At 53.5% G+C, this 13020-nt stretch overlaps 2 protein-coding genes across 2 annotated transcripts; one reads left to right on the forward strand and one right to left on the reverse strand.

Moving 5' to 3' along the window:
- Nucleotides 1–699: 699 nt before the first annotated feature.
- On the reverse strand, nucleotides 700–4235 carry rpp21 (ribonuclease P 21 subunit). Its single transcript, XM_069927041.1, has 5 exons — nucleotides 3921–4235; nucleotides 3221–3321; nucleotides 2653–2735; nucleotides 2355–2468; nucleotides 700–1389 (listed from the first exon to the last, which is right to left on the reverse strand). Exons 1-5 carry the CDS (start codon nucleotides 3978–3980, stop codon nucleotides 1277–1279), a joined length of 471 nt encoding a protein of 156 aa, XP_069783142.1. The 5' UTR covers nucleotides 3981–4235; the 3' UTR covers nucleotides 700–1276.
- ercc1 (excision repair cross-complementation group 1) lies at nucleotides 4194–12757 on the forward strand. The gene is made up of 9 exons (XM_069923169.1): nucleotides 4194–4427; nucleotides 7082–7243; nucleotides 7525–7628; nucleotides 7805–7904; nucleotides 10800–10876; nucleotides 11122–11221; nucleotides 11926–11997; nucleotides 12281–12349; nucleotides 12547–12757. The coding sequence occupies exons 1-9, from the start codon at nucleotides 4194–4196 to the stop codon at nucleotides 12622–12624; spliced, it is 996 nt and encodes a 331-aa protein (XP_069779270.1). The 3' UTR covers nucleotides 12625–12757.
- The last annotated feature ends 263 nt before the right edge of the window (nucleotides 12758–13020 follow it).

A 13020-nucleotide genomic window follows, 5' to 3' on the forward strand; every position in this document is an offset into this window, starting at 1 on the left:
TGGAGCGTAGAAGGATGAGAGGAAACTTGATAGAGGTCAACAAGATTATGAGAGGCAGAGATAGGGTGGACGGCCAGCGCCTATTTCCCAGGGGAGGATCAGCTAACACCAGAAGCTATCTGTACAACGTGAAGGGAGGGAAGTTCAGGGGTAAGTTTTTTTTACACAGAGAGTTGTGGGGGGCCTGGAATGCCTTGCTGGGAATGATGGCGGAGGCTGGAACATTGGAGGCATACGGGTACATGGATGGAAGAAAAATACAGGGGTTATGGGGTAGGGAGGGTCTAGTACTTTTTTTAGGAATATATGGGTTGGCACAACATTTAAGGCCGAAGGGCCTGTCCTGTGCTGGAGTGTTCTTTGACTAAAGTCGAGGATTCATGATTGGGTAGAATTATGAGGTTCAGGGTCCGGGAATTGGGGGGGGGGGGGGAGGTGGGAAACTTTTGGGACCAGGTTCTGGGTGTTTGAGAATTCAGTTAGGGATTGAGGATTGGAGACAGGGTTTGGAGCCAGCCCTGTGGGGTTTAGGGGCAAGATTCAGATTCAGGGCTTGTGGTGAGGAATAAGGTTTTGAGTTGGAGTCACGAGCTTTGATTGAGGATTGGGGATAAGGATTTGCGGTCGATGTACGGGGTCGAGGTTCGAGAATTAAGTCTGGGATTGAGGGTTGAAGACCGTGGCGTTTTGACGGAATAATTCAGATCAGATGCGGTTTATTGTGTTGTAATAAAACAGAAATGTAATTTTGCAAGAAATTGCCTTCTGCCTCTCGTAAAGTCACTGTTAGCATTGCCCGGCACCCCTTACGGTACGAGAGAAAGAGAAGCAAAGAAAGGTCCCTTTAGAAACACCAGGTGCCTGTGGATTCACCTCCAGCACTCCCACAGCCTCAGCAGCTGTACAGGGTCCGCACAGGGTCCTGGTCATCTGTCGCCACCCTGAGCTGCAGATCTGAACCTCCAGCGTGGTCAGGAAGCCCCACAGTGCCCAAGGCCCCCTTCTTGCCCTCAGCTCCCTGTTATGAGCCGGTCTCCGGCAGCCCACGTGGGGCCCTCAGGTGTTGAGCCCCTTGCTGGTCCACGGCAGATTAGTTTCCTCTGCTTCTCCCTCTCAAACGGTGGTGGGGGGGTTGGTCTCCCCGTTTTCCGGTGCCCAGCGCTGGTCCTCCGCTTCCCCCTGGTGTCTGCAGCCCCCTCGCATCCACTGCCCTCTTGGCCCCCAGGTCCTGCGATTGCAGAATTTTACAGTCACTGTTTATTCAGGGTGGGGTCACTCACTGTGTGACCGACGGAGATGATGGTTCGATTGTCCCCAGAGTTCCTGAGCTCGGTTCACCAACTGCAGGATCCACATGTGTCTCTGCGGATTCTTGATCTGTCTTCTGACCTGGAATATAGGCAGGAGCGCTGTTGTTATACACGGGGATTGGGAATGGGAGAGGGGCGGGGGTGGGGAGAGAGGGGTGGGGGAGAGAGGGGAAGGGTGGGGGTTGGGGAGAGAGGGTGGGGGGAGAAGGGGAAGGGTGGAGAGAGAGAGAGGGGGACAGAGGGAAAGGGAGAAGGAGGGGGAAGGTGGAGGGGAGAGGGTGGAGAGAGGTGATAGAGGGGATAGAGAAGGGGAGAGAGTCGGGAAGAAGGGGAAAGAGGAGAGGGGGGATGGGGGAAATGAGGAGAGGGGAGTGAGAGGGAAGTGAAAGGGGAAGATATTGAGGGGGAAGGTGGGAGAGAGTGAGAAAGAAGGAGAGAAGGGTGGAGGGAGTGGAAGAGCAGGTGGTGGTACTTGGAGGGGGGGGTCAATGGACAGGGTAGGGCAGGAAAGAGAGTGAAGGGAGGGGAAGAAGGGGTGGGAAGAGAGGGAGGGAGATACCTACGGTATAGGGGTGTCCAGGTGACACCCAGTCACTTTTTAATTCCACTGCTCTGTCCATTCTCCATCTTTGTGTCCCTCTCCCCACCTCCTCCCCCCTTTCCACAGTCTCTTCCTCCTCTCTTCCCTTCCCCTACCTTCTCTCCCACCTCTCCTCCTCCATATAACCCTCTCCCCTTTCTCCCCCACTTCACCTCACCCTCCCCATCTCTCTCCCCCACTTTCCACCTTTTCCTTCTATCTCTCCCCCTCCCTATAACCTTTCTCTCCCCCACTTTCTCCCTCTCTCCCCTTCCCCTTTCATCTCTCTCCCCTATTTCCCCCCTTTCCCTTTCATCTCTCTCCCTCCTATCCTTCCCTCTCCCCCCCCCCACTTTGTCACCCCTCTCTCACTCCCCCCCCACCTCTCCCCCAATCCCTCCCAGACAGTCCCAGAGACATCCTCACCCACATCTCCCCAGAACAGGCTCAGGCACGACCCTTACCAGGCAGCAAAGCCTCGGCCCTGTCAACCCACAGGCAGTAATCAGGTCGCCGCAGAAACCTTTTGCTCATCCCACAGGCCAGGCAGGTCACCACAGTCACTTGCTGCATCCGCCCTGTCGAATCAAGCACAAAGAATTGTCCGAGATTGCAGCAGGGATTGAGGGAGCTGCACTGTCAGGGGGAGATGTATATACTCTGGGACCAGAGCCCATAATCCAGGCCCACCCTCCCCGGGGCCGGGACTGAGAGACCCAGAGAGCAGTTAGAATGGGTGCGGGGAGGGGAATTGTTTCTTACGTCTTTGGCGAACTTTGGCTGTGATCCCAGGCACGAGGAGTGAGGAACACTTTTTACAAACTGTCCGTTTCACCGAGGGATCCCTGTAATTTACAGCGGCATTAAATGAAGGAGTTTGTCCCACAACATGGAACATCCAACCCCAGTACAGACTATATGAGGTTGTGCTGACCCATACACACCCACTCAATAACATACCCCCTCCTCTCCCTACCCCGTAACCCTCTATTTTCCTTCCATTCATGTGTCTAAGAGTCTCTTAAATGCCCCCAATGTTCCAGCCTCCACCACTAACCCCGACAAGGCATTCCAGGCCCCTACTACTCTCTGTGTAAAAGAGAACTTACCCCTGATGACTCTGTAAAACTTCCTTCCTCTCCTTCTTCCATGCCCCTCCCTACCACCGCTCTTCATCCCTCCCTCTACCTCCCACCTCTTCCCATCCCTCCGTCTACCTCCTTCCACTCCCCACCCCTCCCCTTTGCTGTCCACCTCCATCATCCCTCTGCTCTCCAATGTCCCCCCTTCCTCCCCCTCCCTCCCTCTGCTCCCATCCACGAGGACTCACTGACGCAGCACCAGCCGCTTGGAGATGCCGCGCTGGGTGTGGAGGAGGAAGCGGACCAGGGCGGTGTTGTCCGGGTTCCCAGCCAGGATGCAGTGGGCAGCCTGCGATGGGGGGGGGGAAGGGGGGTAGAGAGAAGTGGTCAGAATGGCTGAGGAGGGGTCAGGGAGGAAGTGGAGAGGTCAGGGGATGGGGTGAGGGTTCAGGTGAAGTAGTGAGGGGTCAGGGAGGACTTGGGTTGAGAAGTTAGGGGCCTTGGCGAAGGGTCAAGGGATGGGGTGAGAGATAAGTGGATGGGAGTGAGAGGTCAGGGGACAGGGTGAGACATCGGGATGGGGTGAGGGGTTAGGGGAGGGTGTGGGCTCAAGGAGGTGTCAGAATGGGGTGAGGATTCAGGGAAAGGGGTGAGGGGTTGGTTCAAGAGATCAGGGGATAGGGTGAGGGGTCAAGGGACGAAGAGGGGTCGGGGGTCGTGGAAGGGTGAGGGGTCAAGTAGGGGTCGGGGCGGGAAAAGAGAAGGGTGAGGGGTCAAGACGGGAAAAGAGAAGGGTGAGGGGTCAAGTAGGGGTCATGGGACGGAAAAGAGAAGGGTGAGGGGTCAAGTAGGATCAAGGGACGGGGTGAGGGGTCAGGGAGGGGTCAAGGGATGGGGAGAGGGAGTCAGGGAGGGGTCAAGGGACGGGGAGAGGGGTCAGAGTGTCACCTGCTGCAAGTAGTTGAGCCGCAATAGCGCATCCTTGTCCTTCACGTTCACGTTCGACATCTTGCGGCGCGATGACGTCACGCCTCAACCGCCGCTTTTCAGCGTGATGACGTAATCGTGCGATCCCATGCTAGCTGTCATCCCTCCGCCCCCCAGTGACTCCGCCTGCCCATGGAAAACCCACCCCTTCTTGTGTCGTCACATCCGGTCTTGCTTCCTCCTCCTCCTCCTTCCCCCCCTCTCATCTGGACTCGGAGGTCGGAGGGAAACGCCATGTCGAGCCCACCGTCGCCAGGTGGCATCGCGTCACTTCCGGTGAGCAATGGCAGCCAGGTCGCGGTGCGCACCGTCTCCTGCCGCCCAGGGCGGGAAGCGCGTCGCCAGGAGCCATGTGCACCCCTGCGCACGCCGGTGATGTCGCCCACCAGCCGACCGACCCGCTTTTGTGACGTTACCATGGACCGCGAAGCCTTGCGTCACGTGACCCAGATTCCCCGTAGCGCTGCGGTAACCGCTGATGCCACCCAGCTCACCGGGTCCTGACGTCACCCAATCATCCCGATGTCACCTGGGGCCCTGACATCACACTGAGACCCCGATGTCACCCTGGGGCCCTGACGTCACCAAGTCCTTCCTTGTCTTCAGGGGAGAACAGCAGCCGTTCAGCCCATTGAGTCTGCTCCGCCCCGAGCTGATCCATTTCCCCACTCGGCCCCACTGCCCGGCCTTCTCCCCACACCCTCTCATGCTACTCAAGAACCCACCCAAGGACCTGGCCTCCGCAACCGCCCGTGGCAACGGATTCCACGCCCTCCGGCTGAAGAAATTCCTCCACGTCTCAGTTCTCAGCGGGCGCCCTTCAATCTGGAAGTTGTGCCCTCTTGTCCCAGACTCTCCCACGTTGGAAACAACCTTTCCACATCGACTCTGTCCACACCTTTCAATGTTCAAAATGTGTCAATGAGATTCCCTCTCATTCTCCTAAATTCCAGTGAACACAGGCCATCAAACGCTCCTTCCATTTCCAGAATCGTCCTGATGAACCTCCTCTGAACCCTCTCCAATGTCAGCACATCCTTTCGGAAATGAGGAGCCCAAAACTGCTCCCAACACTCCAAGTGAGGGCTCAGCAGGGCCCTCCACATCACATCCTTGCCCTTGTAATCTATTCCTCCTGAAACGAACACCAGCATCGCATTTGCCTTCTTCACCACCGGCTCAACCTGCAAGTTCCCCTTCAGGCCGTCCCGCACGAGGACTCCCAGGTCCCTTTGCATCTGGGGATTTTCAATTTTCTCCCCCATTTAGGAAGTTACCAGGAAAGGCTGTGGAGGTTGTCTACGTGGACTTTAGTCAGGCCTTTGTCAAGGTCACACATGGGAGGTTCATCAGGAAGGTTCAGACACTTAGTATTCAGGGTGAATCAGTGAATTGGATGGGAGAAGACAGAGTAGTGGTGAATGGTGGCTTTTCAGACTGGAGCCCAGTGATGAGTGGTGTGTTTCAGGGATTGGTGCTGGGACCTTTGTTGTTTGTTGTCAGCAAGTTTGCAGATGACACTAAGATTGGAGGCATTTTGGACAGTGAGGGAAGTTTTCAAAGCTTTCAGAGGAATCTGGACCAGCTGGGAAATGGCAGATGGAATTTAATGCAGACAAGTGTGAGGTGTTGCATTTTGGAAGAACAAACCAAGAAAGGACATAGACAGTCAATGGCCGGGCACTGAGTAGGGATCTGGGAATGCAGATACATAATTCCCTGAAAGTGGTGTCACAGGTAGCCAGGGTTGTAAAGAGAGATTTTAGCCTTCATAAATCAAAGTATTAAGTACAGGAGTTGGGATGTTATGGAAAAATTGTATAAGTCATTTTTGAGGCCGAATTTGGAGTATTGTATGCAGTTTTGGTCACCGAACAGGAAGGATATCAGTGAGATAGAAAGAGTGCAGAGAAGATTTACTAGGATGTTTCCCGGACTTCAGGAACTGAGTTACAGGGAAAGGTTAAATAGGTTGAGACTTTATTCCCTGGAGTGTAGAGGAATGAGGGGAGATTTGATTGAGCTATTTAAAAATATTGATGTTGGCTTTATCAACTGAGGATGGGTGAGATACAAATCAGAGGACATGCATTAAGGGTGAAAGGGGAGAAGATCAGAGGAAACTAAGGTTGTCGAATGTCACAAGAGGATATGGAAGGGGATGCAGAGTTGGGTGGAGAAGTGGTAGATGGAGTTCAATCCCGATAAGTGTGAGGAGATGCATTTTGGAAGGACAAACCAGAAGGTTGATAATGGTCAGTTACTTAAGAGTGTGGTTGAACAGAAGGACCTTGGGGTCCAAATCCATACATCCCTCAAGGTTGAAAGGGTAGTTAAGAAGGCCTAAGGGATGCTGGGCTTCATTAATGGGGGGATTGAGTTCAGGAGTAGAGGTCATGTTACAACTCTACAAATCTCTGGTGAGAAAACACTTGGAGTATTGTGTTCAGTTCTGGTCACGTCATTACAGGAAGGATGTGGAAGCCGTGGAGAGGGGGCAGAGGAGATTCACTAGGATATTACCTGATTGGGAAATGAGGCAAAGTTCACAGAGATCGGATTTTGCTCTTTGGAGAGTAGAAGGATGAGAGGAGACAATAAATTATGAGAGCCCTAGATAGCACCTGTTTCTGAGGGCAGGATCAGCAAACATTACATCTGCCGCCTAGATCCTCAACTGGAAGTGGGAGGGAACCCACTCCCCCTTGCCAGAGGTGGAGTTAGTCCATGTACACCACATCCGCCATATTGTTCCTCCACCAGGAGAGTAAGGGAACCCTCTTCCCCTCGCTAGAGGTGGAGTTAGACCACATACACCACATCTGCCGCATCGATCCTCTGCAGGGAGCGTGAGAGAAATCTCTCCCCTTGCATGAGGTGGAGTTAGTCCATGTACACCACATCTGCCATCTCGATCCTTCATCAGGAGTGTGAGGGAACCCTCTCCTGGGAGAGAGGATGGGGAATTAGTCTGGGTACACCGCATCCGCTACATCCCACACATTTATCCTCACCAGAGGGTGTGACTATCCACTGAAGTGCATTAGTCCATGCACACCACATTCGCTGCACCCACCATGTCAATCTTCCTCACTCCACATCCTGTGTCTATCCCACCCCAGGTGACAGAGTCCTTGAGGAGAGGGGAGGAGGAGCCGAGGGGGCAGGGACTGGGCACACCCTCGGACCCGGATGCCCAAGGAACTGGACAGGTTGAGGGGGAGCGTTCCCTGGAGAGAGGAGCAGCCACGAGGCAGGGGGGCATCATCGTCAGCCCCCGGCAGGTGAGGGGAGAGAGGGTAGGGGACAGGAAGAGGTGATGAGGAGAGAGGGTGGGGAATGAAGAGAGGGAGGAGAGAGAAGCGAGGGGAGGATCTGGTGTGAGGGAGGGAGAAAAGGAGGGGAAGGGGAGGTGAGGGAAAGGGGTATAGTGGGTGAGGGGGGGACAGGAGGGTGGGGGAGGGGAAAGGAGGAAGGGGGGGAGGGAAGGGGAGGTGTGAAATGGGGAGGGAGGGTCAGTGGGGGGGAGAGTGTTCCTGGGACCCACAGACACTTTGGCCCACAGCGAGGGAACCCGGTGCTGAGGTGCATCCGCAGCGTGCCCTGGGAGTTCGGCGAGGTGATGGCCGACTTCATCCTGGGATCATCCACGGGCGCCCTCTTCCTCAGGTAGGGTTACCACTCCCTTGGTCACTCACTCCCTCCACACCTGTCCACCTTCATCCCCAACAACCCCCCTCACCCCTTCCCCATCTCTCTCCTCCCCTCTCCCCATTCTCCCCCCTCTCCTCCACCTCCCCCCACCATGGACAGACCCACACATTGACTTCCCCCTCCGCCCACAGCCTGCGCTACCACGCTCTCCATCCTGACTACATCCACCAGCGTCTCCGTCTCCTCGGCCGGGAACACGGGCTTCGCTTGTTACTGCTGCTGGTCGACACAGTGAGTCAGTGTGGGTCTGTGTATGGGTCTGCGTGTGGGCCTGGGCGTGGTCTGCATGTGAGCCTGTGTGCCATCTGTGCGTGGGTTTGCATGGATGTGTATGTGGGTCTGCGTGTAGGTTTGCATGTGTGAATGTGTCTGGGAGTGTGCATGGTTCTGTGTTGGTGTGTAGGACTGTGTGTGCCTGTAAGTGGTTGTGTGGGTCTGCGAGTGGTGTGCCTGGGTCTGCATGATAGTCGACGTGGATGTGTGTGTGGGTCTGTGTATTGGTTTGTATGTGGGTCAGCGTGTCTGGGAGTCTTGTGTGTGGGTGGGACAGAGTGGTGTGTGAGTCTGTGTGGGACTGTATGCATCTGAGTGTGGGACTGTATGCATCTGATTGTGTAGGTGTGTGTGTGGCCCTGTGCTTGCATGTTGTTCTGTGCATGGATATGCATGTGGGCCTGCGTGGATCTGTTTCAGTTTGCACGTGGGTTTATGTCTTGGAGTGTGTGTGGGTCTGAAGTTTGCTTTCTTTTCCATTTTTTTTTCTAGTTTTTATGCTAGAATCAGTACAATGAAGAAAAGGGAACGAAAGTGAGAATTCAATGTCAATATTTGTATGTATTTCAAGATCCAACTTCAAACTGGCTACCTGTCTACTGCCCTGGGTGAGGACAGAAAAGACATCAAACATATAAAAACCCCACCTCACCTACTCTATATACAAAAAAAAACTAACTTAAAAGAAAACATGCCTGAGGGCGACATATATTTTGTAGCTTTTGATTCATCCCCTGAATCAGACTAGATCTCATTGGGAAGAGTGAGAACATCTAATCACATTAAAAACATTTACAGCAAATGAAAATAAGACATAAAAGGTCTCCATGTATCTTCAAATTTCACTGATGAATCCAATACATGATATCTAAAATTTTTTCTGAAGATAATACGAAAAAGCCAGTGAATCACTGTTGGGAGTCTTTCCATTTGAATTCGATGGCTCTTCGAGCCAACAATGTAGAGGAGCTCACAATCTGTTGAGCAGTTACAGAAAAACTCTCTGTGTCTGTGTCAATCACCTCAAAAGGAGCAGTTATTGGATTGGGTTGCAGCTCCACCTGAAAAGATATTAAAAATTTCTTTCCAGTAGATTTCTAAGGATGGTCAAGACCAAAACAAGTGTGTCAATACAGCAATATAAGATTTGCATCTGAAACAAGTTGGGTTACTATTAGAAAAGTTACAAGCTGGCTTATCTTTGGACATGTGGACACGATGCATCCCTTGAAATTGGATTCAGAATGTTGGGCACCTATTGAAGACATATTCACCAGTTTGAAGAGTCTTGTCCCATAGATCCTCCAATAAGTTTAAATCCCCAAGCCATTTTTTAAATCTTATCATGAAGTAGAGGATGTAATTTCAATAATCTATCAGATATAATTCCAATGAACCCTTTCTGAGAAGGATGATTCACTTGAAAAGTATTATCCACTGTTATCTGGTAAATATACAAATGGAAAGTCCGGTAATATGGTATTTAAGAAATTTCTAATCTGTAAATATCTAAAAAATGAATATTTGGTAAGTCATATTTACTTGCCAGCTGTTCAAACAACATTAAACAACCTCCCTAAAATGAATTTGCAAAAGAAATAACATCTTTGATTATCCATGTAGAGAAGGATCGATCAATTATTGACGGTCGAAAATAAAATTATGAAAGAGAGCACTTCCTGTGTGAAAGGAGACAGTGGGAAAAGGAGGGGGGAGAGAAAGAGAGAGCTGGGGGAAGGCGATGGGAAGAATGAGGAGGGGTTAACAGAAACCGGAGAAGTCGATGTTAATGCCGTCCGGTTAGAGGGGGCCCAGTCAGAAGATGAGGTGTTGTTCCTGCAGTGCAGGAGACCATGGAGAGATGTGTCACCAAGGGAGCAGGGTGGGGAACTGAAATCGGTGACCATTGGGAGATCCGCGCTTTGGCGGTGGACAGAGCCGAGGTGTTCAACGGTGTGACCTCACAGCCTGCGTCCCACTCTCCCCACCGTAGGGGAGACCCCAGCTGGAGCACCGCATACAGTTGACGACCCCTGCAGATTCACAAGTGAAATGTTGCTTCACATGGAAGGACTGTTTGGGGCTCCGAATGGGGCTGGGGGAGGAGGTGTGGGGACAAGTGGGGCATCTCCCATGGGTCATGGGGGTAGGCCCTATGGGGGACAATAGGTGGGTAGGTAGGAGTGGACAAGGGAGTGACGGAGGGAGTGGTCCCTGTGGTAGGCAAAGAGGGGAAGACGGTATTATCACGTAGTAGGTGGCTAAAATAGAGGAGGTTGGATGAAGCTGGTGGGGTAGTAAGTGTATAGTCTGCAGCTCCACACACTCACTCCCCACTTCAGTTTCCCACTTCCCTTCCACCCTTTCCTCTCTCCCCTGCTGTCTCACCCCTGCTGTCTCCTCACCCCTTTTCTCTCCCCCCACTCTCTCCTCCTCCTCTTCCTACTCCTCTTCTCTCCCCTCACTCTCTTCCCCCTCTGTCCCACCTTCTCCCTCCACCTCTCTCCCTACCCCTCTTCTCTCCCTCTCCCAATCACTCTCTTCCCTCTCCTCTCCCCCTCACCTCCTGTTTCTCCCCTTTCCCTCTCCCCTACCTCTCTCTTCCCCCACTCTCTCCCTCCCTCACTCCCCCCTGTTCCACCCATTCCCACCCCTATTCCTTCTCTACCCACTCTCTCCTCCTGCCTCTCCCCTCTATTACTCTCCCCCTTTTATTCCTCTCTACCTATCTCTCCTCCCTCCCCCCTCTCCTTCCCTCTTCCCCCTCTCCCATCAAAGGCTGTGTATCCAAGCCAAGATGAAACCGAGAATGGTCAGTCCTAACTTCTGAATAAGCAATATTTCATTCCTCAGAAAAACCCGCATGATGATCTCAAAGAATTGGCACGGATCAGTATCCTGGCCGACTGCACCCTCATCCTGGCGTGGAGGTAAATGAAGCTCCCTATCCCCCGTCCCGTCACACACTCCTAGGGTGGGACACAGAGTGAAGGTCCCTCTCCCCCGTCCCGTAACACACTCGCGGGGTGGGAGACTGAGTGAAGCTCCCTCATCCCGTCACACACTCCCGGGGTGGGAGACTGAGTGAAGCTCCCTCTCCCCGTCCCATCACAAACTCTCGCGGTGGGACACAGAGTGAAACTCCCTCACTCCTGACTTGTTTCTTCCTCCCCAGTGTTGAGGAGGCTGGGAGATATTTGGAGAGTTACAAAATTTATGAAAATAAACCAGTCGATATTTTGAAGGAGAAAGTGGAGCAAGATTTTCTTTCGAAGGTAAGTGTGTGCGTCCCGGAGTATATACCTCCCCCCCCAACAGTGCGGCTCCCTCAGTCCAAGCCCCGGGGAGGGTGGGGCCAGGATTATGGGTCCTGGAGTATATACATCTCCCCCTGACAGTGTGGCTCCCTCACTCCTGGCCCTGGGGAGGGTGGGCCTGGATTATGGGTCCCGAAGTATATACATCTCCCCCCATCAATGCTGGTGGAGAGAGGGAGGAATTATGAGAGAGGGAGCAAAGGATGCTGGAACAACAAGATGGAGAGATAGTAGGACAGAGGTTGAGAAAGACAGAAAGGGATGGAAGGAACGAGGATGGAAAGATACAGGTATAGGGGGGATTTAGGGTTGGAAGGTTACAGGGAGGGAGGGATACAGGGACAGAGATACAGGGACAAAGGGATACCTGGATGGAGAGATATTAGGTGGAGATACAGTGAGAGGGATACAGGGATGGAGGGAGATGGATGGCTAGTGAGAAACCCCTGAACTCACTCCCTGTCACCTTGATGTGACGGCTCCAGGATGCCCTCCGATCAGCCACTTCCCCCGGCTGGAGGGTGCCGTCCCTCCCATTCCATCAGAGGGGTCAGTCTCCCCCTGGGGTGGGGTCTGTAACTCTGTCTCCTTGACCTGATACTTCACTCCCTTTTTCATTCCCCCTCCTTCCCTCTCCCTCTCCCCTCCCTTCCACTCTGCAGATTACGGACTGTCTCACCTCGGTGAAGTCAGTGAATCGAACCGATTGCTTCACTCTCATTAACACCTTCAAGGTCAGTGTTTCTCCCCTCCATCTCTCTCCCCCCTCCTTCCTCTCTCTTGTTCTCCCCACTCTCCACCCTCTCTTTCTACCCCCTCCCTCTCTCCCTTTCTATCCTCTCTTCTCATCCCTCTCTCTCCCTTCCCCCTCTCTGCCCATCTCTCTCCCCTCTCTCTTACCCATCTTCCCCTGACTGCTCTCCTCCCCCTCCCCTTTTTCTACCTGTTCTCTCTGTCCCTCTCTTTTCCTCCCCCTCACCCATCTGGGAGTATCTAACCCCTCGCCTCTTTCCACAGACCCTGGGATCGATGATCGAAGCCTCTCGGGACGAACTTGCCCTCTGTCCCGGTCTGGGTCCCCAGAAGGTGAGGCGGGGCAAGAGGAAGTGGTTTTCGGGGAGGGAAGTTGGTGAACCGGAAGGGGTTAGGAAAGGGGTGTTGGAGGGGGAGGAGAGGACTTGGGGTGTTTGGTTAGCAGGGGGAGTCACTGGGAGGACGAAACCTCCCCTCTCGGCCTTGCCCATGTTCCGAGAAAAATGGCATCTGCCTTTTCCCTCCCGCAGGCCCAGAGGCTCCACCAACTGTTCCGGGAGCCCTTCGTCCGGGAACGGGAGCCAGGAACCAGGATTGGAGGCACCTGAGGGGGCAAGATTCTGGAATGACCACCACCTTTCCCTTCCTAACAAATTAGGGCGTGGGAATCTGGGAGGGATGGGGGTGGTCGAGAGCAAGTTTTGGAATCGGGGTGGAGGGGATCGAAGGTGTTCTCGAACCGGGGTGGGGTGGAGGGGTTTAAGAGGGGGTGTGGGAATGGAGGGGGTTCTAGAACCGGGGTGTGTGTGGGGTTTAAGAACGGGAGAGGGGTTCTGGAACTGGGTGGGATTCTCGAACCGGTGGTGTGCGGAGCGGAAGGGTATAAGAACAGGGATGTGGGGGTTCTCGAACCGGCAGGGGATGGTGCAGGGTATGAGAACTTTTTTGGGGGGGGGGGGTGGTAGAGGGAGTGGTCTGGATTCACGGAGGTGGAGAAAGGGAGC

The sequence above is a fragment of the Narcine bancroftii genome, chromosome 3 (genome assembly GCF_036971445.1).
Source record: "Narcine bancroftii isolate sNarBan1 chromosome 3, sNarBan1.hap1, whole genome shotgun sequence".
Classification (NCBI taxonomy): domain Eukaryota; kingdom Metazoa; phylum Chordata; class Chondrichthyes; order Torpediniformes; family Narcinidae; genus Narcine; species Narcine bancroftii.

What these genes read in the sequence shown, in the direction of transcription:
- rpp21 (XM_069927041.1), bottom strand. Translation starts at nt 3,980, where the DNA reads ATGTCGAACGTGAACGTGAAGGACAAGGATGCGCTATTGCGGCTCAAC. An exon ending in AAGCGGCTGGTGCTGCGTCA is followed by an intron (nt 2,736 to 3,220) that starts GTGAGTCCTCGT and finishes TGTAAATTACAG; the next exon opens with GGATCCCTCGGTGAAACGGA. An exon ending in GGCCGAGGCTTTGCTGCCTG is followed by an intron (nt 1,390 to 2,354) that starts GTAAGGGTCGTG and finishes CCTATATTCCAG; the next exon opens with GTCAGAAGACAGATCAAGAA.
- ercc1 (XM_069923169.1), top strand. Translation starts at nt 4,194, where the DNA reads ATGTCGAGCCCACCGTCGCCAGGTGGCATCGCGTCACTTCCGGTGAGC. An exon ending in TCATCGTCAGCCCCCGGCAG is followed by an intron (nt 7,244 to 7,524) that starts GTGAGGGGAGAG and finishes TTTGGCCCACAG; the next exon opens with CGAGGGAACCCGGTGCTGAG. An exon ending in AGCAAGATTTTCTTTCGAAG is followed by an intron (nt 11,222 to 11,925) that starts GTAAGTGTGTGC and finishes TCCACTCTGCAG; the next exon opens with ATTACGGACTGTCTCACCTC.